This window comes from Pimephales promelas, chromosome 17 (assembly GCF_988280905.1).
Source record: "Pimephales promelas chromosome 17, fPimPro1.hap1.1, whole genome shotgun sequence".
Classification (NCBI taxonomy): Eukaryota; Metazoa; Chordata; class Actinopteri; order Cypriniformes; family Leuciscidae; genus Pimephales; species Pimephales promelas.
Window position 1 is genome coordinate 21,258,909 of NC_142785.1, and position 25,038 is coordinate 21,283,946.

Here is a 25,038-nt window from a genome sequence, read left to right on the forward strand (position 1 = left end):
GCGCCAGTTTTTTTTTTTTTTGGCTAATAGTCAATTAATTACAAATGATAACTTTGCAAACAACACTCCCCTTTTCACTGTACACATTCATCTTTAATGTAAGTGGTGTGCCCACTGGAGAGAAGGCCATTAAGCGCTAAACCCCAGGATAAACAGACAATTAGGCCAAATGAATTAACTTGTTTGTGGCATTAATTACACGCTTTGTGCAAACAAAAAGCCTTGTGAAAGAATGTTATTTGACTCAGGCCTAACAAGCCGATCTTGTTTCCTCCTGATATTTTATCTCGCCGTTTAAATTGATAAGGAGACAAAATAACTATAGCCAAATAATTACACAGAATACGCATTATGTCAGGCTATTAAAAACGCGTTAAAATAAATATTTCTTTAAAAAAACAAATTAAGTTAGGCTACAGATTGAACAAAGAGCGTAGCATATGCTTCTGTAACATGATAAACATTTTAAACAGTGTACAAATTGTGCAAAGTTTCTAGTCGATCTTTTTTTTTTTTAACATTTTTTATGGATAAATTCTAGCCTCTAGCTATTTATTATGTTAGGCCTATTATTAGTATGTATTGTCTAGAAGAAGAAAAAAAACTGCACGTGCACTAGCAAATGTAAACTAATTTATTTTTTTCACAAATTTAATTAAATAGTTAGGCTACATCACTCCTATACGTTAGGCCTATATAATTATTTAGTAAGTAATTAAACGATGTGTTAGCCAATTTATCTGTTGACTATAGCTCGCCAACTTTCACAACATTCGCGGAAGCATACTCGCACACTAATATATATAGCAATATTCCACCTATTAATCCTCCTACCGTCGAGTGAACTGGCGCGCCATTCGCCTGCTTGAAAACATCCCGCAGTGAGTGGTCATTTCTGATTGGAGCGACGATAAAACCCTGCGCGCGAAGCCACTGTGCAGAAGGGTAGCGCGCACTGGCTAATGACGGGCGAGCTTGACAGTGATTGGCAGGGCTGCCATGACAACCACAGCACCACTCAGGGAAGACCAATAGAAAAGCGAAACAAAATGTTTCACCGTTGCACTCGAAGTTGATTAAGGGTAGATATTACGCGTTCGGTGGCACTGCAGCGATAGCAGCGCAAATACCACGTCAGTTTTCGCGTCTTTCCCGTCTGTTTGTGTCTGCCCGGCGACTCCATGGTGTTCAGGTCTCCTTTAGAGCTTTATCCCTCACATATTTTCCTGCCCAATTTCGCGGATCGCCCTCTGCTTCTAGCGGGCAGCATTCCCAGAGCGAGGTCCCCGGAGGACTTACCGATGTTTCAACTGCCCACCCTAAACTTCTCGGCGGAACAGGTGGCCAGCGTGTGCGAGACGCTGGAGGAAACGGGGGACATCGAGAGACTCGGACGTTTCCTTTGGTCCTTGCCCGTGGCACCCGGAGCCTGCGATGCCATCAACAAGCACGAGTCCATCCAGCGAGCCCGAGCGGTGGTTGCATATCACACTGGAAGCTTTCGTGAATTGTATCACATTCTGGAAACCCACAAGTTCACTAAAGACTCTCATGGAAAGCTGCAAGCGATGTGGCTCGAGGCGCACTACCAAGAGGCAGAGAAGCTGCGCGGTCGTCCCCTCGGACCCGTTGATAAATACCGGGTCCGCAAGAAGTTCCCCTTGCCACGGACCATCTGGGATGGCGAACAGAAGACGCACTGTTTCAAGGAACGAACTCGCGGCTTGTTGAGGGAGTGGTACCTACAGGATCCTTACCCCAATCCCAGCAAGAAAAGGGAACTGGCACAAGCCACTGGACTGACTCCCACTCAAGTGGGCAATTGGTTTAAAAATCGGAGGCAGAGAGACAGGGCGGCAGCTGCCAAAAACAGGTCAGTTTAATGGTTTCGACTGAAATCGGGGAATATCGAGGAAATTAAACTAATACTTGTGTTGACATAAAGAAATAGGCGGCATAAACTGTCACCAAATCTGAATGATGTGCTCGATCTTAGCTGAAAGAAATCGAGCACATCTCTTTTTTTCCATTTAAGCGGTATAATTAAACAGCAGTTTGCTCTTATTTTTTAAGCATACAAATTAAGCCAATCACCAAGACTGCATTGTTAAATCTTTAGAAAACGCATTATTTTGACGTTTTTGAAAATAAACGAAGTAAACGTGCACTTTGCTAATTTTTGAAAAAGGAAATAATCAGTGATAAAGCAACAAAAACATTTCACATTTCGTTATGATTGTTTTTATTTTTCCCCAGGCGCATTTAATTGCTTCACCTTATTTGTGAATAAACAAATTTCACAGAAATAGTAAAATACAAGTTCATATAAAGTGAAAATCTTAATATAGGCCTATAATATAGCCTAGGACATAGGCTACACTTTTTGAAACATGTAGCCTATATTTGGCAGTATATTGCTATATAGTTTTATTTCATGCAAAACCAATTGACCAAATACAAACATAAATATAATCAAACCTCATAAATCAACTTCATGTATAAAATATAATTAATGATGTCTAGAGCTCATAATAAGCAGTTTTGTTCTCAAATGACACAATTTAAAAATATTTATTTTAAAGAAAATAAATGACCACTTTATAAACACAAACGCTTACAAATACAAACCACCTTGATCATTGACTATTTTTACTCTCACATTTCGTTGATCAAAATTCGAGTTTGTTATTATTAGAGAGTGTAATACGTCGAATGTGCTGCTACTCCAGTCTCTCATGTTAACACAGTCTCATCCCAAAAAGGGTTGCTCATGTATGTACTGAAATTTATGTTGCATAAATAATTTTAGTTTCTAAATACTTGTGTTTTTTAGGCTTCAGCATCACGGACTGGGTCAAAGCGGCCTGCGCTCCATGTCGGAGTCCGGGTGCACACCTCACAGCTCGGCCGAGTCCCCGTGCGCGGCCGCCAGTCCCACCACCAGCGTCTCCAGTATGAATGAACGAGGCGACGGCGGGACCATCCTCTCAGTTACAGACAGTGACTCTGATTTCGATGTATGATGCACCGTCAGACAAATATGGAACAATTTTGGCCCAGAGAAAAATGAACTAGTGAGAAAATGTGGGCAACATGAGGACCGGCCATTTTGCCACCTTGTGTTTGACAAAAGCATGCTGTTTTTCCAGCGCTTCAACGGACTGACGCCCTTTCCTTTCCTTTCATTTCCAAGGCCTACGCGACCATTTTGCATGTTCATTTGTGAATGTTTTGCATTTTTAAAAGGCAGTTATGAAATGGAGTCGGAGAAAGTATAACTCGATGCTCAAAGAAATGAGTGAACCGGAGAGGCAATTTTGTTATTTTGTGTTTATCAGACAATCGTTCAAGTCAAAAGCACCTTTATTCCCCATCGTCTTTTACTCGGCAGCAGATGTTTATACTAATTTTATCTCGAGATTTATATTGAATTGTCCATGTCTGATTCAAAGTTTTCCTTAGGTCCAGGCTTGTCTAGAAATGCTTGTATGATATCGCAATTACGCCACTCTCTTCCCTGCAAATTTCTTTATGTTGTGTCCATAAAGCGTGAGTAACTGTCTGTTAAGTGCTTGGAGATTTTAAGTGTCTATTCATTCTGCTCGTTTTTATACTGTAAATTGGTTAATGGCGCTGAAAACACAGTGTTATGGGTCACTTTTATGCAAATAAATATAATTTAATATAACGACTATCAGAATATTATTTGTTTATTTATCGAGTTGACATTGTAGCATTATGTCAGAAAATACAGAAAAATTCTGTTCTGTACATTAGTGCCTTGTTCCTTTTTTTTTTATTACTTTTATTTTTTATTTCAGGAGTGTGAATCTTTTGTCTTTGCTTGGGCGAAAACATAGGCTAAGTCCATGCAAATCGCACTCAAAAAAGAAAGAGGTGAAGAATGAGGGTTCTTTTTTTATTTGTTTAATTTTAAAAAGGTTTTCCCATTTTTCCTACTATTAGTTTATTATTTGCTATTATTAGTAGGTTAGTAGTAGCACTCGTACGTAGTTGTTGTTATTACTATTGTAGAATTGCACATTGGCGAAAACGGTTTTGAAATAACATGAATTTTATTTCCTTAAGTAAATTGAATCTGAGAGCTTATCTTGTTGCCAGTGATCGTGCGTTTTTATTATTATTATTAATTTTTTTTTATATAATCTATAATTGTCGGAAATGTTTGGGTAGAGAGCAATACATTTTATAGTAAGCCTAAATCATAACATATTTCTGTTGGCTAATTTACGCCCGCTTCTAGCTGGTGACGTAGGTTTGTTTTATAGTAGTGTACAGTCTAAATAAATTGAAAAAGCTGAGACTTTATTTTTATCATTGTTTTTAAAATAAAATAAATAATAAAAAAAAGCAAATGTATTCAAAACAAATGCCATTTTAAGTCTACTAAGACCACATTACTTACACATTATTCCAAGGAACTTGTAATCACCTCAATGTTCAAACGTCATTTATCTGCCTAATAGTGGCATCATTCAATTTCAGTCTTCTCTCTTATACGACCATAAGGGTAAATAACAAGAGGATGGTTTGTTTGTAGTTTCCTAATAGCATTCCATATAAGAGAAAGAATGTGTCGTTTACTGTGAGAGGATTTCTGTTCCCCTTCTCCCCTTTGATTTGATCGCTTAACTGAGCACAACTTTTTATTCGTGTTTATTCACGCGGCAGTTCCCCTTGACCTGTATCCATTGTGCTGCATGGAACTGCGCTATAAAATAAACGCGACGCACCTCTTTAGCACACCAGAAGTGCAATTTAGTGCAATTTCAAGGTTACTCTTTGGCTATTTAGTATAAACTTAACATGTTAATAGTAAAGGAAATGTAGTGAAAATTGAATATTCTTTTGTTACAGTGTTACCTGACTGCAAATAAATAAATAAAAAAATAAATAAAATGCTGCTTTAACTTAAGAATTTGAGTTAAGGCAATGACCAGGGAAGACTGGTTTAATCAACATGACTCAACATAGTAAATAGTTGTTATCTGAAACACTTTAATTAGCCTAAAGTTGATTTGACGAAAAAAAAAAATCAATTCAATTTTATTTAATATGTTAAATCAATCAATGAATGAACCAACCAACCACCCAATTAAGAGTAATTCGATGACATGTAATAGGCTACATCTGTGTAAATATATAGTCTACAACCTTTCAGCCACCACCCAAGGCACAAGTTCGCGTTAAAAGAAGTGACAAACCTGAGGAAGCAACAACACCGATCGAGCTACAGTACTTCCGTTTAGATCATTAACAGACGGTAAGTCTAAAAAAACTTTAGCTCTTGTCATTATCATTATTATAGGGTTACATAGACCACAACACTTGAAATAACTAAAACTGAAATGTTTGTTTGGGCCCATATTCTGTTTAACATAGCCTAGGTGAGAGTTGGCTAACATGGGGTGCGACAACAGAATAATGTTTGCGCCTGACTGAGGAACCTCAACAAATTAAGGATGAAAAACAAAACATAATAGGCCTAACACATTTTATAATTCGCACACTGACATGAGGGTGAACGCCTGTAATAAGATGTTTAACCTTAAATGGATAGTTCTCCCCAAAATGAAAATGTTGTCATTACTTAACCCTAGCTCACCCTCAAGTTTTTTTTTTGTTGTTTTTTTTTTTTGGTGGTGGGAATCAACAGTCGCCAACATAATGTAAAATATCATATTTTCTGTTCAACAGAATAAATAAACTCAAACAGGTTTGGAACAACATGAGGGTGATTAAATGGCAATTAATCAATTAATGGTGACAACATTTTCATTTTTGGGTAGGCAAATCCCTTTAAAGTTGAAACTGTGTAGGGATCGCGGCCTATAACAGCACAGCTGCTCGGCAAATTTTTCATGCTGATAAAGTATTATGTTACTACTTTTTGTGACCGTTTTGCATGTACCTCGATGAAGCACATGTGTTTTATGTAGTGATATGCATATTCTTTGTCATTGGGTAAATGTTTGCTCAGCTCATAACATTCTCAGCTGCTACACGGCTCACAAGACATCCAAACAATTAAAACGGTCGAATGAAACAAATTTATTAGACTTTGAATTTGTTTGCAACATAAAAAGGAACGAAGATTTGACGAGTTTTTAACGAGTTTATCTGTTTAAACGAGATGTTTTACTAACTAAATAGACATGTATTTGACATGAAGTTTTCTTCCAATAGAAAGCCTTTACATTCGTTTGCTTATGGCGCCATCATGTGGTGAATATTAGATAAAACAATCTAAAGGAAGCTGTATACATTTTAATCTTATTCCTACTTGGCGAATTTTTCAGTTTCTGTGTTTATTTACATGATTAATAAATACTTTACTGTGTAGGCTATAATTTAATAGCCTTATATATACTATAGCTGCTACATTATTATACAAGTATAGCCTAATAGCCTATCTATGCTATAGCTAGTACATTAAGTATAGCCTATTAATGTAGGTTCAGATATATTAAGTAGGCTACATATAGAGTACAGTCTTTGTTAATCATGTAAACAAAACACAGTAATAAACTATTTTGTAGATATAGCTATAGATAAATATAGGTGACTGACTGAGTATAGTATTTACACTTTGTTGTAACTTTGGCACCACAGTTATTTTACTTGTATATATATATTATAAAACTATTTATCATGATTTATTCCCGTTTAAGATATTTTAAGGAACAGTTTGAAGTTATTTAAATAAAAATATATAAATAGCCTATGTCCCCCTCATTTTCACCTCTGCATAATGTATGCTTACTTTGATGCTAATAATAGTATCTTTGCAGTAAAACATGTCACCTTATGATATTTTAATATTATATTTCACAAACAAACGTATAACAATGAATAAATACATTTGAGTGTTGTAAATAGGTGCCTCGCATTTTCTTTTCTCTCATTCCTCCCCCCTTCTGGGCAGGTTCACATCTTCAATAGGCTAACCTGACATGTTAAATGTTGAGGATACAGTGTTTAAATCGGCAGTGTATGTACTGTAGCCTACTTTTTTCTTTCACCACTTTCAGAATTTGAGCATTAATATATTGTTTTGAACTGCTGTTTCAACCAATGTCTGGGTTAAATGGACAAACGCAAACCTTGGTTTATTTTTTATTAAACTATTTAAACCCAACAGTTGGGTTAGTGCATATGACCCAAACAGGGGTTGAAACAGCACTACATTTTTTAGAGTGAAATCTATTTCAAGTTATTTTCACGCTGAGGAGACAATGATGGGCACACATGTTGTGCTGGTTTGGGAAATAGTTTTTCCTTCTATAAAAAACGTCCGACAATGGTTACGATGATCTCAGTAGTAATTTTCAACTTGATAGAACTTAACCTGGGGTTTAGGCTGATTATAATGTCAGATCACCAATAGGGGGCAGTATATGTCCATAATTTCGGCTTTAACAAAACTATAGGCCTAACAAAATAGTGAAAAGTAAAAAAAAAAAACATTTAAATTTTTGTTTAAAACGTTTCAAATTGGCTTATTCTCTATAGAAAGTAAAGGTCTATTTTTATGCTTCCGATTGTCTATTAGAAACGGCTTCATTGCTGCCAACCTGGTATCACTACAAGACGTGAAATTATCACGTTGGTTCACTTTGGAAAACGTGTAGATGTCACGGTTTAACCCCCTCAAACGTGAAACTTACACGTTTGCTGCATTCGTTTTTAAAATCAAAGTTGTGATAAAGTTACAATTGCACCTTTTTCGACCACGTTGCCTTTGACTGAAGAAAAATGAATGAAGAACTTGTAAAAAGTGCCATGTATAAAATTGTATAGAATTATTGTGAGACGGAAATAAAATTGTTATAGCTAAATAAAGATTTGACTGGTGCCAATATTTTTGAGATAGCACCGCACTTTACCAAATAAGTTATTTTAAATTGAACATGGTCAGTCATGCCTTTTATCAAGAATATTAGGCCTAATATGCAAAATTCAAACAAGAAAGAAAATAGGTAGGTTTATTTAACCAAACGTCCCAAAAAGGCATGCGTTATAAGACCAAGTTAAAACGTTTTATTTGTTTGTTTTGTACCATAATATTTCAGGAAGGCCTATGTTAATGTTATGATGATTGCATTTATTTAATTGCGTCAATGAATCAGCAAAAGAGATTCTCGAGGCTATTAATATTAAATAAAGTGTAGAGCACATATTGTTCAACTGCAAGAAGACAACATATTTTGACTTTATTAAATATATATTTTATTAGTTAATCTTATAGGTAGACATATCAAAAACTATCCCTTGATTACACTGAAATGTTACAATAATTTCTGATGGAAACATTGTTCTTGACGTAGGACCATAATCGACTGGTAGTTCTGGGAATTTGTTTGGCTAATGTCCTCTACTCTTGACTAATAACATGTTTGGTATGATATCGAAGCTAGTAATTGGTGGAAAAGTCAAAGAAGTCGTGCTTTATTCCTTATGATCCAAGTTCCACCAGGCTGGCCGTCATGGTGTGGAGGAGGCCGTCGTGCATGGAGAAGTGATGGTGGCTCTGGGAGTCTGAGCCGCTGACGCTGGGGCCGGGCGGAGGAGCAAAGCTGTGCAGGGGGGGCAGACCTGAACTGGGACCCATGAGCATGACTGGGCTCATGGAGCTGTGATCCGGAGTCGCTGCGGGAGATTTGTCATCCTCCGAACTTTCGCATAGAGATTTGTTTTCGTGAGAGGTGAGTGGGTTGTGGCCGCTTGGATTTGCACCATCGTTTTCTCTGTTGGAGCAGATCATTCAAATTCGTTAATTCGCTTGCACATGATACAAACTCCTGGATTGTGCATAATTAAGTGTAGCAAATAAAATGTATGATGCTTTTATTTTCCAGCATTGCATTATAGGCTTTTTTTAAACAAAAATCTCCATTTCGGCTTATTGAATTATATTTATGAATTATATTTAACAATTAATTATATGATTTTGATCAGTTTCTTACTTTTACTGAGTTGAGATTTTCAAATTACACATTTAAATGCTCAAGATTTTAAAAGATGAATAGCCTAATAATAAGTATCCTTATCTATATTTCAATAATTAGGATATAAAAATGATAATATAGGCTATTATCTGTAGCCTATTTAGTTTTACTTTTTTTAGGCATAGTTATTTTGTGTGGTCAAATAATCTCTTTTGCGTCACTTATTGATTAAAAAGACAGGTGAATAAACAGTATAAATTTCGGGCACTGATGTCATACAACTGAAAACTTTATAGAATGTTCTATGCGGTTATCTAAAAGTCCAGCTGTTTTTTTTTTTTGTTTTTTTTTTTTTAGTCTTTGACATTCAAATTGCCGTATGCTTTATTAGCCTATTATTTATTACCACCAACTAATTAATGTAATTTATTTACATGTTGCATATTTTATATGGCCATTGTACACATTGATCAGGAAGATAACAGTTTAAAATATTGAGCGTAATGGTGTTCTTCCTACCTTTCCTTTGCTTCTGCGGCACGATCCCTCTGCCTTCTGTTCTTGAACCAGTTGCTGACCTGCGTAGTGGTGAGGCCCGTGGCCTCGGCCAGTTCTCGCTTCTCTCTCGGAGAAGGATACGGGTTGTGAGTGTACCACTCTTTAAGCACACACCGGCTCTTCTCCTTAAAACAGTAGCTCGTCTCCTCTCCATCCCAGATGCTGCGAGGCAACGGGAACTTTCTGCGCACTCGGTACTTTCCCACTGCGCCCAGAGGACGACCGCGCAATTTCTCCGCTTCGACGTAGTGAGCTTTTAGCCAGAGCTGTTGCAGTTTAGGGTGGTTATGCGGAGAAAACTGGGTACTCTCTAATACTTTGTACAGCTCCCTAAAGTTGCCTCGGTGGAAAGCAACCACGGCTTTCGCTTTCAATACGCTCTCGTTTTTGTGGAGGTGCTCACAAGCAGGTAAGGACCACAGAAAGCGTCCGAGACGTTCGATACTCCCACCTTGCTGAAGGACCTCGCAAACGCAGGCTACCTGCTCTTGGGTAAATCCGAAAGTTGGTGGCAAAGACATAGTTGAGGGCAATGGGATTGATGTCCTGTGCGTATCTCATCCACTCTTAACGTTGGTTTTTAAGGTGATATCCACTTTGGAAACTCAAGCAATGAAGTTCCTTCAACTGATGAGTGTCAGTTCTTGATGAACATTTTCCATGAAAAAAAAATAAGTCCAAAGAAAAACTAGCAGTTTGAGTGAGCGTGTTGCATTGCTCAATCACATTAGTTTCAATATCATGACGCGCTAATCATTTTACGCGCTCTCGTTGTGCGCAATAGATTGTTTCCTCGACTGCCCTCAGCTATCAGCCCGCCCTCTGGTTATCATCCTATCTCTTACAGACTCAATAGTGTGTTTGGACGGCTAGCGCATCCTCCTGGGGAATCATACGGGCAAGTGTGGAGAGAAGTTGTGTAGCAGAAAATGACCCTGCCTCTTGGATATAGAGTGGCACTTGGATGACATGCACCTCAGGGGAAGGAGTGCGCGCAACACACTCCAAAAACAGACACCGCGGCGCTCTATTATAATCACAAAATAAGGGACAATCTATAACTACAGTGACCTTCATTTGTTATCATTAACAAACAGATTTGTGGGGTAACTAACTGCCCTTTTGATAAACTATTTCATTTCACCATCACTTGTATGCATGAACATGCATAACCAAGACATATACGGCATTTACGTCAACTATTACAGGATCATAAATAATATAGATAAAGATTTGTGCAATTTTGCAAATATAAACATACATTTTGGGAAACAAAGTAAATCGGAGAAAACCGCTTAAATATCTCTTCGAGTTAATTATTTTATTAGTAATGGATGGCTGGCACCAGAGGTTTGCTGGATTGATGTTTGTGACGAGAAGTCTCTGGTGTCGTGTATCTGACGAGTTATTTTGGAATGTAACGCGACTCCAGCGTACTTTTTCATATGGACACTGTAATTCTAGCATTTAGTTCCAGAGGGACACAGATATTTGGCAAATTCGTTTTATGGGGAGCTAATATATTCAGCTCTCACCATGAAAATAATTTGATGTTAGTTTACATATGAAAGCGAAATATTTTAGGCCTTTGATCGAATATGCTGCTCAGTGGAATTGATATATTTTATTGCATTCCAAAATATAGTAGTCATATTACTGTAACTATTACTACATTTTAAATGGAATTTGCGTAAATAGGCTATAATGGTTCTCCACTGTTTATTTTAAGGTTCAGCAACAACAAAAAGATATCAAGCACAATTTTATTCATTTTGTTCTATTGAGATTAAAACATTTTTAGATCGGTGTTTGAATAAAGGGCTTTAAAGAAGCAGAGGATTTTTTTTTTTTTTTTTTAAGAATCAGAAAACGTAACCAATATATATCTCATGCATTCAGAACAGTGGTCACGTATTTCCCCCACGTAGGCTAAACTACCTTGAAATTTGCATGGCATGTTTCATGTTTGCATTGTGGCACAGGCTATTGTATTACGTATTTTACTGTCTTTTTGTTAAAAAAGAAAAAAAAGAAAAAGTCCACACCCATCTCAATAGCCCGCCGACACATGCTCATTCTCACACACGTGTACACACAGAGGTAAAGGGTTGAGTTTTCAGTAAAAGGACCTGATTGATTATACATGGATGGGATCATTTTCCAGTGAAGGGGAGGAGGTGTCTGGGCAGACGTTACTTAGCCAGTCTGAGACCGGCACAGCAGCAGAGATGGGCGATGGAGGACATTCAGGAAGTGCTTCAGCTCACAGCACTGCAGAAACAGTCAGCTCAAGTCCATTTTGAAAGCCATTCTTTATTCAGGGGAGCTGCTTCACGCTAGCTTTGCTGTGTCATTCTAAACCCTGTGTCAGAGACAGTGAGCCGAGCTTGGCTGCTGTCTGGGGCTCCAGCCTCTGACCTTGATGATGGAGACGATGTTTGCCTGCTCTTAAAGGACTACTGTTTAATGAACGAATTACTGTGCACAGATTGACAGTTTTTCCTAAAGATGGAACTTATTTTATCATCTTCCTCACCATCACTTCGTTCCAAACCTGTATGAATTTCTTTATTCTGCAGAACACAAAGGAAGACATAAGTTTCAACTGTTTTTGTCCACAGATAAAGTAAATGGGGTCCAAAACAACAATGGATGCCGATTTTTCTTAATCATCTTTTGAGTTCAGCTGAAAGAAAAAGTCATACAGGTTTGGAACAGCATGAAGGAGAGTACATAAAGATAAACTTCCCATTTTGGGGTGGACTATTCCTTCAACGGTGAATCATAGTACTTAAAGGGATAGTTCACCCAAAAAATGAAAATTAGCCCATGATTTACTCGTCCTTTTGGGATGTAATGATGTTCAAACCGAACCGAAAAACTGCGATACAGAACCCCTAACACAGAAACCTAAAGTTCTCGGAACAGCAGCATTTGTCCAAATTTCAATCTTAAAGGAGAACTACTCCGGGGCAAAATGAACCTTTGGTCTAATGAAACATCTTGTTCTCTGAGATTTGTTTTCATGATAATCGAATGTAAAGAGTTTTATCTTTAAAAACTGTTTAGTGTATAACGCGAGTAATGGGGGCATTTACTAAGTAAAAAGTTTATACCACTAACAAGGCTCAAAATAGCCCCACACTAACACAGTAAGGGTCCATACATGTTAATCTTAATAAATAATCTTAAAAAATCTAAAAAAAATAGTCTCGATAAGTCGATCCCCGACCGTTGTTCATACAGGTCAGAAGTTCGCTGAACTTCATACAGTTCAGCTCACTCAGCACAACGTTCGTGGTTTGACTTGTCGTGACTGTTTTCCAAGATGGCTCCTGTCTGTATACACAAAGTGAACTGTAAAATTTTAAATATGGATATTTTTCTCAAACCAACGCATCGCTTCGCTTCAGACACCCCTTATTAACCCCCTGAAGTTGTGTGGATCACTTTTATGAAGGATAGATGCACGTTTATGGACTGCCATTATAAAGCTTAGAAGAGCCAGGACATTTCTGATGCATACACCTAGGATGACTATAGGGTGAGAAAAATCATGGGCTAATTTTCATTTTTGGGCGAACTATCCCTTTAAAGAGATTAAGTCAAAAATAAAAATTTGTCATCATTTACTCATCCTCATGTTATCATGAACCTGTAACACATCCTTTTTGTCAGCAAAAAAAAAGAAGATACTTTGAAGAATGTTTCAACTGTTACAAGGAAAGTAAATGGGGTCCAAAACAACAACGGATGCCACTGATTTCCCCATATGGACAAAACCGGTTTCACTTTATTTGGATGGTCCCTTTAACACATTCAGCAGACTATAAGTAATGTTGGACCTACATCTCTAATAACTCTCACTAGAGTGTTAGTAGAGTATTAGTTGACTGGTAGGGTTAGGCATAGAATATGTTGATATTTAGTTGCAAAGTTACTTATAGTAGAATGTCTGTTGGAGGAGCATCACAATAAAGAGTTGGCAGATATTAAGCAGAAAGTCTACTAATAGTCTAATGAGAGGTATTTGACATGTAGTTGTAAAGTTGCTTATAGTCCACAGAATGTTCAAAAGGGACCATCAAAATAAAGTGTTACCCAAAACCATTTTGATTACTATGACTTCCATTGTATTCCATTGCTCAAAACATCATCTTTTATATGCCCTTTGACCATGCTTCAATATTTGACGTTTTAGGCGCCCTTTAGCGTCACTTACATGACGCGATCCTACGGCGTCATCTGACTGACGCTAAAGGGAAGCGTCTGTTAGAGGACGCGGTTAGGTTTAGGTGTGGGGTGGGGGTAGGGTACACGCGATCCTAGGGCGTCATCTTACTGACGCTAAAGGGCGCCTAAAGCGTCAGATATTGAAGCATGTCCAAATGCTTCCCAAGGCGTCAGTTAAGTGACGCCTTGGGGGTGAGAATGCGTTGCGATAGAAAGTACGGAGCCCCCCTAGTCCCATTTTGGCAAAAAAATAAAAAATAAAAAAAAATAATTATAACTATCTTGTGAAGATAGTAACTTGTGGCCTCAAGATATTAACCCGTGAACTCAAGATACTAACTCTATCTTGAGGCCACGAGTTACTATCTTGAGGCCACAAGATAGTATCTTGAGGCCACGAGTAACTATATTGAGGCCACGAGATAGTATCTTGAGGCCACGAGTTAGTATCTTGAGGCCACGAGTTAGTATCTTGAGGCCACGAGTTAGTATCTTGAGGCCACGAGTTAGTATCTTGAGGCCACGAGTTAGTATCTTGAGGCCACGAGTTAGTATCTTGAGGCCACGAGATAGTATCTTGAGACCACGAGTTAGTATCTTGAGGCCACGAGTTAGTATCTTGAGGCCACGAGTTAGTATCTTGAGGCCACGAGTTACTATCTTGAGGCCACGAGTTACTATCTTGAGGCCACGAGTTACTATCTTGAGGCCACGAGTTACTATCTTGAGGCCACGAGTTAGTATCTTGAGGCCACGAGTTAGTATCTTGAGGCCACGAGTTAGTATCTTGAGGCCACGAGTTAGTATCTTGAGGCCACGAGTTAGTATCTTGAGGCCACGAGGTAGTATCTTGAGGCCACGAGGTAGTATCTTGAGGCCACGAGTTAGTATCTTGAGGCCACGAGTTAGTATCTTGAGGCCACGAGTTACTATCTTGAGGCCACGAGATAGTATCTTGAGGCCACGATTTACTATCTTGAGGCCACGATTTACTATCTTGAGGCCACGAGTTAGTATCTTGAGGCCACGAGTTAGTATCTTGAGGCCACGAGTTATCTTGAGGCCATGAGATAGTATCTTAAGAGATAGTAGCCAAAAGTGGGACTAGGGGGGGCTCCGTAAGAAAGTTAGGCAGATTTGGGGGAAAAAAACATGAATGCATGATGTCAGAATTTTCCTTTTTGGGTAAACTATACCTTTAATTTTAGTTTTCTCTATGTTTATCTGTTAGTGAAACCAGCTGATATTCTCTGATATATGTACCTTTTGATGATCTTGCGTTAATTTTCATTTTACAAACATACTTTAAACTTTCAAACTTTTCTTTAAAAAAAAAAAAAAAAAAAAAACTCTTGTTGGCATCAGTTACAGTAAAAGCATTCTATTCTGTGATTTGCCATCCAAGGAAATGCACATCCCAACCTAAACCGAAAGAGGAAGAAAAAGCAATCCAAGCAGCTCTCTGCACACACCTGCACCTGTCTAATGTTTCATGGGCCATGAGTGAGATAGAGGTCTGCTAATCTGCCCACGCGACTGGGCAGCGTTCGTTTTTTCTGGAGGCCCGTTGCTGACCATGCAGTGGCCTAAGCTTTTTTTCTTTTTTCAAATCAAGGCAGTTGTGTAGGGGACCATGGGCAGAGACACCCAACACCCGGCAATCACACTGTCCTCCACTCACAGCGCACACTCTAAATGATTAATGAAGCTGGCTCACCTTCCCTCTCAGGAGGGACGCGAAACCTGATAGCGCCGGGAGAGGCTCCGTTCTGTGTGTGTGTGTGTGTGTGTGTGTGTGCTCGCATGTGTGTGTTTTCTCATGAGCGAGAGCTCTAGGAGAAGACGTGTAGGGCCATAAGTTTCATCAGTGTTGTATGAAGGTTGACACAGAGAGAATTCATTGTAGTCTACCAGTGACAATTTTGTAGAAGATCATGACTGGCTAGAAGCAATATTTGCTTTATAGTTCCTATGTTGCACCAACACGTGCATCATTTCAAGCTTTAACACATAATTAGAGTATTGCGCCATTATCTAAGATGCTAAATCATGTCAGTGCTTGTTCTCTTTCTCTCTCACACACACTCTCCTTCTCTTGTCCTCTTGTGTGTTGGCCCCCTGGGTGATCAAGTTTCAGCCCTCTGTCCTCCTGGCAGGCAGAGGGATTAAATGTTCATGCATAGGGAAGTTACACCACCAGTGTCTGGGCAGGAACATGCTTCTCAGACTGTAATCAAAGCACTATCTTTCATTCTCCCTCTCTCTGTCTCATTTACTCACTCTTATATTTGTCTTACTTTTTCATAGTTTTTGATAAGTTTATTAGCAATTTTGTCCAAGAACAAAAAATGTCTTTGTCAAAAGATATAATCTCGGGTATAATTTGCTAATTCATACCAATTATAGTAATGTTGTTATGGTACTAATGTGTTGAAACACCTGTGACATATAAATCAAACTTTGTCACAGATCTTATTAACAGCTGATCCTCCACATTCCCAAGTGTTTTATTGGGAATGTAGGATTATAGCAGATGAGTATAGCCTGGTCAGGAAATGACTCCCCTAATATTTCATATACATTTGAGGAATGCATCCACATGTGTGGTATAGGGTGAGCATTGTACATTTTGCAGTGTACAACAAACTGAGTCCTGTACAAGTGTCACTGTAAAATTCTCTGCAAATGGGTTACTGACACGACACGCCATAACATCCTTTATTTATCATTTTATTTATTTTCTTCTCTCCCCTTATAATGTCAATTGCGTTTTGGTGATCAAGTCCTACAAAATGTATTGGCAAGTTTGGAACTGCAAACTAGCATCCTACTATTACTTTTTCTGCCATTAAGACGTGATAAAGGTAGTATGAGTATACAAGTATGTGGTTCTGAATTCATCATATCTCCTGTTTCTTTTCTGTCTATACATTTTTTATACATTTTTTTTTTTTGCAAAACCAAACTATTTTTTGAAATGTAAAAGGGCTTCTTGAACCAGAAATTATCCATCAGTAATTTGTGACAGGTTGCTGAAGGGAAGGGATTGAAACTTGTCTGGCTGTCAGACAACCTTGTTTTTGCCAACCTGCAAAAAGTGACAACTTTAACATTCTACATAAAAATATCTGTGGGGTATTTTGAGCTAAAACTTCACATAAACACTCTGGGGGCATCAGAGATTTATTCTACATCTTGTGAAAGTACCACCCCTTTGATATATTTAATGCTTTTGGATTCCAAATGAAATGGGTTCGACCATCAAACTCATTTTGTCGAACCAACATGCAAATAATAAAGAAGAATCTTGACTAAATATGTATCCACTTCTTGATGAAAACAAATGATGTTTTTTTTTTTTTTTTCATCAATAGGTGCAGTCTGTCAGGGTTCTGTCACTTCTGTCTAATCTATGTCTTGGTTTTGTGACAGAGCCCTGACACTCCTGTTTTGTTTGATTCATTTACCCCTCCTCCCTGTGTTTGCAGTCCTGTGCTGTTTCGTCGTTGAATGTACCTCTTGTGTCCTGCCTAGATGTTGTTGCCAGTCAAGAAAAAAACGTAGTATTTGTTTTAATTTTTTTACTTATTAAAAAAAAAAAAAACATTTTTTCCTGCTATTTAGTCCTCGCTTAATCTCCTCAACCACACACCTGACACATTTATTTTCGGTCAAGATGTCGTATTGCCAATGCAAGATCCCAAAGACTTTTAATGAATTTAAAATCTGGACTCAGGTGCTAATTCACGTGTGAAAATGATTCTTCATGCTCCTATCCGACCATTATTTCACAATTTGAGCCTGATGAAGCTTGATATTGTCATCCAGTTATATGACCATGATGTGTCTTAAATGATTGTTTAAGAAATGAAAAGCTACACACTCCATCAATTAGTGTTAGAAGACTAGAAGAACCATTGCCATACATGCATATAACATAGAAACCAATTTAAATTGGCAAATTTAAATTTGCCAATTTAAATCCAAACAATGACTTATTTGGCCTGGCAGTGTATTTTTTAATTTATGACATTTTTAGGGTTATTACTTTGAAACTTTTCTTGAAAATGGAGTAAAGGTTTTGGCATAAAATCCCATGAAACAGTATACATTTCTAAGAACTTGGCACAGATTTTCCATTTCTTTATCATGGACTATTTAACTGGTAATGCTATTTGTTTATTTGCCTGAATTTTTTAATACTTTAAATATGTTTGCCGTTGAACAAGAATAATACAGTTGCTGTGCTTGGCTGTCATCATTCCACTATTTCATCAAATTTTTCAAGCAATAGATCTTTTGCATACAGTGATTACGGGAAACATATTTCATAACCACAAATACAAAGTTTGTTTTATGAAAAGTTTAATATTTCAAAAGAGCAGTCAGAGCCCAAAATCAACTAATTGTTACCATACGCTCTATCTCTCAATAAAGCTGTCAAGAGAACATACTAACCCGATTAGAATAAGATGGAATGGAAGTACTAGTGATTGACGTCACTCTCTGTTCTGTTCTTGATCACCATTGGACCATTAATGACCAATCCAAACTCAAAGATAACCTGTTTAAAGTGACCGAAGCCTCCCTGTGTGATATCTGTTGTTGTTTGGGACTGTAACCCTCAAAGAGCTTCTGCTTGTTCTGGTATTATGAAGAGTGTTCTGTAAATATTTTGTAACCGTCTACCGTGCCAGTGAAACCATACACTTGCTACAATGTGGAAAACATACTCGTCTTCTGCTTGCCAGAGACTGAAAACAGATCTTGGAACTCAGCGACAGGAATCAGTCCAGTTGACTGGGTCATCTGACCTGTTCTAAGGCAGCTGTCCTGCTCGCAAGCCGCTTTCCCCATGCTAAACAGGGGTCAACACATTTAACCATGAAGTTATGAGAGCAATTTGAGGAATAAGCAGAGAGAGGCTTTTGGGGAAACCTGTACATGATGCATCTCGTGCCATCTGACCTTTCCGCAGTGACACTCTAACTCCTAATTCAAATACCAGCAGCATTTGCAAAGCCCCACAAATTGGCTCCGTTGAACTTGGTCATGGAGGCATATAAATCACCCGCAGGGGCCTGTTTTTGGAGTCTGACAGTGTAGACTGAGTGTAAAGAGCTTTGTGTGTAAGATTAGGTCTGCATGCAATGCATGTCTGTGTGCGTGCATGTTTGAAGTCTGTAAGTCTAAACAAGGTTGTTAGGCTTGTGCTGATATAAATGTGTGCTAATGATGATGTGTTAATGGAGGGTTGGGTTGATATTGACACTCTAAACCCGTGCAATTCCGAATGGACAAATGGTAGGATTTGACACTGTGTTTGGGGCGGTGCGTGTACGCATGTGAGTCTGTATTGCTGGTTTGTAAGTGTCAAGTCAATCTCACTGAGTTTCCTCAAGGCTTTTTTAACCCAGCAGCAGAATACGGTTGTCAGTTTTTATTTGAGTAATGTAAATGAGCATCAAAAAAGCAACAAATAAAAAGTAAAAACTAAAAAGTCCTGTGTTTGAGTGTTTAATATGTTGCAAACGCATTCCAAAAACAAACTCACTGCTGTAAATGACTCTTAAATACATTTTCTGGCATGTTTTCAAGTACAGTTTTTGTAAGCTTTATGGTCTGCGCGTTACTCAAATGCTACTGATAATTAATAGATGAACAGCAGGTTCCAGATGTGAAAATCCTATTCATTTTCTGCATCTGGAAATTAATTTTCACTTCATAGCCTAACCTATAAATCTTTGAAGAAAGAGCTTTTGAGTGCTATGAGATTGTGAACCAATGTTGAAACCATCAGTCCATATTATTGCAACATATTTAAAAAACAAATCACATTTTACAGTGTATTTGTTTGGTAAAATACTACATGATTCCGCAAATAAATCGCACCAATCAGATGAAGCCCTGCAAATTAAATAATAGAATCAGTCTCCTATGCTCTCAAAATACTTAAATAATTATATATGCATGTATAATTTGCAATAAATGAAAGGGGATTGACATTGGCTATATACAGTGACTCGAATACTGTATGCTGTTGTGTGAACAGGACAATTTCCGACATCTTTCTATCTAAACATTCTACTTTCTTTAGGCCTATATATTTTATGAAAATGTTCTCTGCGGATCTTTTTTTCGTCTCATTTTCCTTTTTTAACCTAACGGGGTTTTTAATGCAAATTACATTTGCATGGCTCGACTCATGGCTCATAGTTGTGTTAGTTTGTGTGTTTAACACAATCAAAGGGTCTGCTGCTTTTAAAACACGCATTCCATTCTCACACATTTTCTCTGTGTCTTGTCTCACCAAATCTTGTGCGTTATTCGACCACCAGCAATGTGGGGGAGCATGTTTGTGGTGGTTGTGGTCTAATAACACACAAGCTTTGGTGAGACAAGAAAATCCAATAAACACTACAATAGACCTACTGTATATATACATCTATATATATATATATATATATATATATATATATTAATAATGTCATTTATTCATGCATACATACAACATGCAAGTGAAGTGATTTGTTATCAGTGTCACATTATGCCACAACTGAAACGTTAAATCAAATGATTTTGTATAGCGGTATACTCTCACACATAGAACTAAAATGAGTCCTCTGTAATTTACTGGAAGAGTTTGGGGTGTATAGGTTTACAGTGTATGCCGCAGGCACATCCTCTCACTAATGTTACAATGCAATGTTATACCACTATTGTTCAGATCCAGAAAATGACACTTCCCTTAAGGGCATGCACATCAACTTACGGGCTCCACACAGCCCCACACCCCTCTTAAACCAACTTGATTTGGCTAAAACATAATCCATCAATGGGCAAAAACTTTCTAAAGTACACTATAGCTCTCTTTTGCGTACACTGAGTAAGACTGTGATTTCAAACAGTAAGCAAAATAACACAGAAACTGTTTAATAGTTAACATTCAATTCGATTCACATTTATTTGTATAGCGCTTTTCACAACATTGTTTCAAAGCAGCTTTACAGAAAATGCATGAGTCCACATTATACTTTAGAGTGATCTGTTATCAGAGGTTACAAGATATGTATTTTAGAATGTACATATACTAATCACAGTTAGCTAAACATGTATTAATTTAAACAATGCAGGCCTAATAATTTAAGGCAGAAACAATGAGCTCATTAAACTAATGAATACTTGTTTGTTAATTATGTATTATTTTTTCCATGTATAGGCTACTCGCTGTTTTCAATTAATCATTTTAACTCAAATGTTTATATTTCATATTTTGACACATTTCAATGTATTTGTGTGCATAGTAATTTAATAGTTTGTCATTTATTTATGTTTTATGGTCACAAATTCATAACATTATTTCTCTATCAATGTATGCCTTATAGGCTGCAGCCTTTCTGTGCAAATAAATAGTAATTTTTATACGATTTCTATTTGTATTTACAGTAAATAAATACAGTCTGCGCCTCTGCAGCTTCAGAAGCAGTTGTATGGTGTAAAAGCGGAAACAGGCCCTTAGTATCTGATGATAAACATTCAACTAATCTGCACCTGTTTTACATGTTTTGCAACCCACAAAAACAGTACATGCATGCAAAAATTGCATTTAATTGACTGGGCATGACGTGTAATATCCCAAGTGCGAGACCTTTCTCTTGGGTTCCCCTGACCTTTCCACAGTGGACACCTGTGTGGACAGATCGCAGGTTTGTTCACCTGAGGAGGAGCAAGGAGTGTGTTGTGAAAGGACCACACACTCCTGTGCAGCGAGGCCAGCTTTCCCCTCACAATGGCTGGAATTATCCAAATCAATACACCATTGTGCACCTTAAGCAGAGAGGAACTAATGCCAGTCGAGGTCTCGGACTTTATTTGAAAGCTTTAAAGAGCAAGATCTTGCAAATTTTAATAAATCTGTGGCTGGAATTATTAGAACCTTTTTTTTTTTTTTTGCCAATCGACGTTCAGAGCTAATGCACCTAAACATGCGTGGAGTAATATAACATGTCAGATTGGCATTTTAATCAAGCTTGCAAAGACAATAATTCCCTTTGATCAAACATGTTCCTTGTGTTTTCTTTTACAGATACAATTAGTTTCATGGATACAAAGTAATGAACATGTGTTGCTTAACCAAAACAGAACAATGGGCACAAGAAAGCAGCAGTGAAGTTCCATTGTGCACTGATTTGCTAATCAGTGTGATATGAGTATGATTATTGCAGAATATGTTATTAAAGCTGACAAACTGAAGAAAGCTGTCTGAAAGAAGAAATGGAAACTTGTTCCTTCTCAGCTTCACCCTGCTTTGTACAGGAAATATATCTCTATTTTTTAAATAGCCCTTTAATGCTTTAATCGTTTAATTTTAGACTGATTTTATGTTCTGTTTTCATAAAATGATGCTGATGCACAACTCACAAACATTGCATGCTCCCATTTTAATACCAATCTTCAATGGCTGAGTATTATCCATTTATCTATGCATTTGTGATGAATAAAGCTCAATCCTCATTTCTAATCCCCAGTCAGAGCATAAATAAACACAACACTACCCCCTGCATAGCTGCTATGGTACTGCAGCCATATGGTGAGGGTAGGTTGAGCCACCCTAGGGGTTTTGGCTATTCTGTGCCTGCTTGCTTAGTCAGGAAGAAACTCTTTGACCTACATGTAAAGCAAACAATCACAGTTTGTTTATGTGTGCCATGCCATCATCATACCACAATAATAGACTGGCATAGAAAACAATTATATTATAAAGGTGTGGCGGTCTGCTCAGACGGTTGCAAAGGACAATAGAGGAAAATGTGCACAGTACACATTTTTTAAGTACAATTTCTCTCCATCTAAAAGATTTTTATCTCCATTGATGACCATTCAAAAGTATTACTCTTACTATTTCTTCCATAGAAAGATATGACAAGAAAAAAAAGGGTTTATTGGGGTTCTATATGAAGCATAGGGTTCTTTATTCAACTCCAAAGAACCTTTTATGCTAAAAAAGGTTCCATAATGTCAAGAAAGAACCCTTTTGGCATAAAGGTTCTATATAAGATATTATTCATTCACATATTACATTATTCTGAAACATTTTGTAATTGCAATTAAATTGTTGTTTATTAAACTGTTGTAGTAACTTAATATCACATTTTAATCATGCTGTTTTTTTGGAGGAGAAAAACTGAAATGGCACTCTTAGTGTGATATTGATTAACTACATAAAATAATATAAATATATACATTTTCTAACCCCCATATCTTTCAATTTTGTGATCATCCACATGCATTCATAAATAAATTTCAGGGTCTTGATGTTTCTCAATAATATGAAATATTTAATCTGGAAAGGACAAACCAAATGTTAATGAATGAAGCCAAAAGGTTCCTATGAGTACAGAACCTTTTTCCTGGTTACAAATGAATTTATTCATTTATTTAACAGGGACCATACAGTCAAACATAGTCACAATACAAAGCCTGTAACTGATGCGCAGGATATAGAGTTTGTAGCTGCTAATTTACAATTTACAACTCCCTAAAGGGTTCTTATTATTGAACCCTTAAAAAGGGCTCTGTATATAACCTTTTAGAGGTTGCAAATACGCAGTGCTTTAGACCCATTTAAGAACCTTTTCTTCTAAGAGTGTAGTGCAGTAGGCCGATGCGGTTCCGCGTTCAGAAAAATTGAGATACTTTGGCAGGAATGGGTAAATGCTATTGGCAATAAGACCTTTCAAAAATCCAGGCTGCGAAAATGTACATCACATGTATGCCTTTCTCGGCATACATGTAAACTGAAGTATGATATTGGCTTTAGAGCAGGGATGGGGGAACTCTGGCCCTTGAGATCCACTTTCCTGCTGAATTTAGCTCAACTTAATTAAACATATAGCCTCCCCGAACAAGCTAATCAAGATCTTCAGGATTAGAAAGCTACTGGCATGTGAGTTTGTTTAAGGTTCGAGGTAATCTCTGCATGCAGGAAAGTGGACCTTGAGGGTCAGAGTTGCTCATCCCGGCTTTAGAGGTCCTGGTGATCCACTTGGTAAACTAGCCTGAATCTATAGTGCCACCTATTGGAATAATATTCTCATTATATGCATCTATAGGTAATGTCGGATCTCTTTGCTATAAATCAATTTAGGTTTCCATATGAATTCCTTTTTTGTTGTTGTTGTTGTTTTATCTCATCTGTCAATTTGAAAATCCTGTTCTGATTTCTGTTTGCGTGCATGAATAATTAATGTAACATTGTAGCTACATGTGTAGCTTTAATTTCCACCACTAGAGTTCACTAAATTACATAATTAGAATACTTTCTGTTTCAAACAACTTGACACAGAGCAGCTGTAGCTTCAAATAACTCCCGAATATAATTTTGTCATAAGGGACAGATATGCAACCGAAATGCTTTGATTTGGAGTCCCAGATGTTGCTATTTGTCTTATCAAAGCGTTGTATATGGCGCTTTGGGATGAGAATGCGTTGAACATTTTGGAAATTTTCTTTTGTGGGGACTCTAGACATAATGATTTTTATAGGCCTACTGTACAAACTGCATATTATATCCCCTTACACCCCACCCCTAAACCTATAGCCTACTCATCACAGAAAACTGATGAAACTAAAAAAAAAAAAAAAAAAAAAAATGAAAACCCTTTATTATAGATTATTACATTTATTTTGTAATTGAATATTGTTTAAACAACATGAACAAAGTCATTAACACTTTTTTTACACAACTTAGAGAAAAAAAATGTTCTTTACTTTAGGGATTTTATCATTTATAATCTCAATTGAACACACACACACACACACACACACACACACACACACACACACACACACACACACACACACACACACATGCTATTGCTCCGTGGGCACTCTCCATAGACATAATGATTTTTATACTCTAAGGCTATAAAGACAACCCGTATATTATATCCCCCTGCCTACACTAAACCTATCCCCAAGCCTACCCCCCAAAATCATTAAAAACGACATAAAAACGAGTCTAATTAAAATAGACTTAATTACAACCTACCATATTGCCCTTCCTTTAACAGACACTTTATACCCTAGACATTTTTGGTCCATAATATGAACACAGCAGGCTGTTCTAACCCAGCCCTCTGTTAACCCACGCTGCTGCTCCTCTGTCTGTACACACACGCTCCCCCATCCGGTGCAAAGTGGACGCGACGCGGCGCGGCTTAAATCATCTGACGTGTTTTGCGCATTTCCTGAACTGGCGCTTGAGCGCAGGGAGGGA

At 37.5% G+C, this 25,038-nt stretch overlaps 2 protein-coding genes across 2 annotated transcripts; one reads left to right on the forward strand and one right to left on the reverse strand.

The window, feature by feature from the left end:
- The first annotated feature begins 972 nt into the window (after positions 1-972).
- On the forward strand, positions 973-3,692 carry six3b (SIX homeobox 3b). Its single transcript, XM_039661321.2, has 2 exons — positions 973-1,873; positions 2,834-3,692. The coding sequence occupies exons 1-2, from the start codon at positions 1,182-1,184 to the stop codon at positions 3,021-3,023; spliced, it is 882 nt and encodes a 293-aa protein (XP_039517255.1). The 5' UTR covers positions 973-1,181; the 3' UTR covers positions 3,024-3,692.
- Positions 3,693-8,276: 4,584 nt separating this feature from the next.
- On the reverse strand, positions 8,277-10,424 carry six2b (SIX homeobox 2b). Its single transcript, XM_039661385.2, has 2 exons — positions 9,489-10,424; positions 8,277-8,768 (listed from the first exon to the last, which is right to left on the reverse strand). The coding sequence occupies exons 1-2, from the start codon at positions 10,046-10,048 to the stop codon at positions 8,477-8,479; spliced, it is 852 nt and encodes a 283-aa protein (XP_039517319.2). The 5' UTR covers positions 10,049-10,424; the 3' UTR covers positions 8,277-8,476.
- Positions 10,425-25,038: the final 14,614 nt, after the last annotated feature.

Excerpts from the sequence above, each read along its gene's own strand:
- six3b (XM_039661321.2), top strand. The coding sequence starts at position 1,182 with ATGGTGTTCAGGTCTCCTTTAGAGCTTTATCCCTCACATATTTTCCTG. Across the intron at positions 1,874-2,833 it reads GCGGCAGCTGCCAAAAACAG|GCTTCAGCATCACGGACTGG; the intron begins GTCAGTTTAATG and ends TGTGTTTTTTAG.
- six2b (XM_039661385.2), bottom strand. The coding sequence starts at position 10,048 with ATGTCTTTGCCACCAACTTTCGGATTTACCCAAGAGCAGGTAGCCTGC. Across the intron at positions 8,769-9,488 it reads GCCGCAGAAGCAAAGGAAAG|AGAAAACGATGGTGCAAATC; the intron begins GTAGGAAGAACA and ends CTGCTCCAACAG.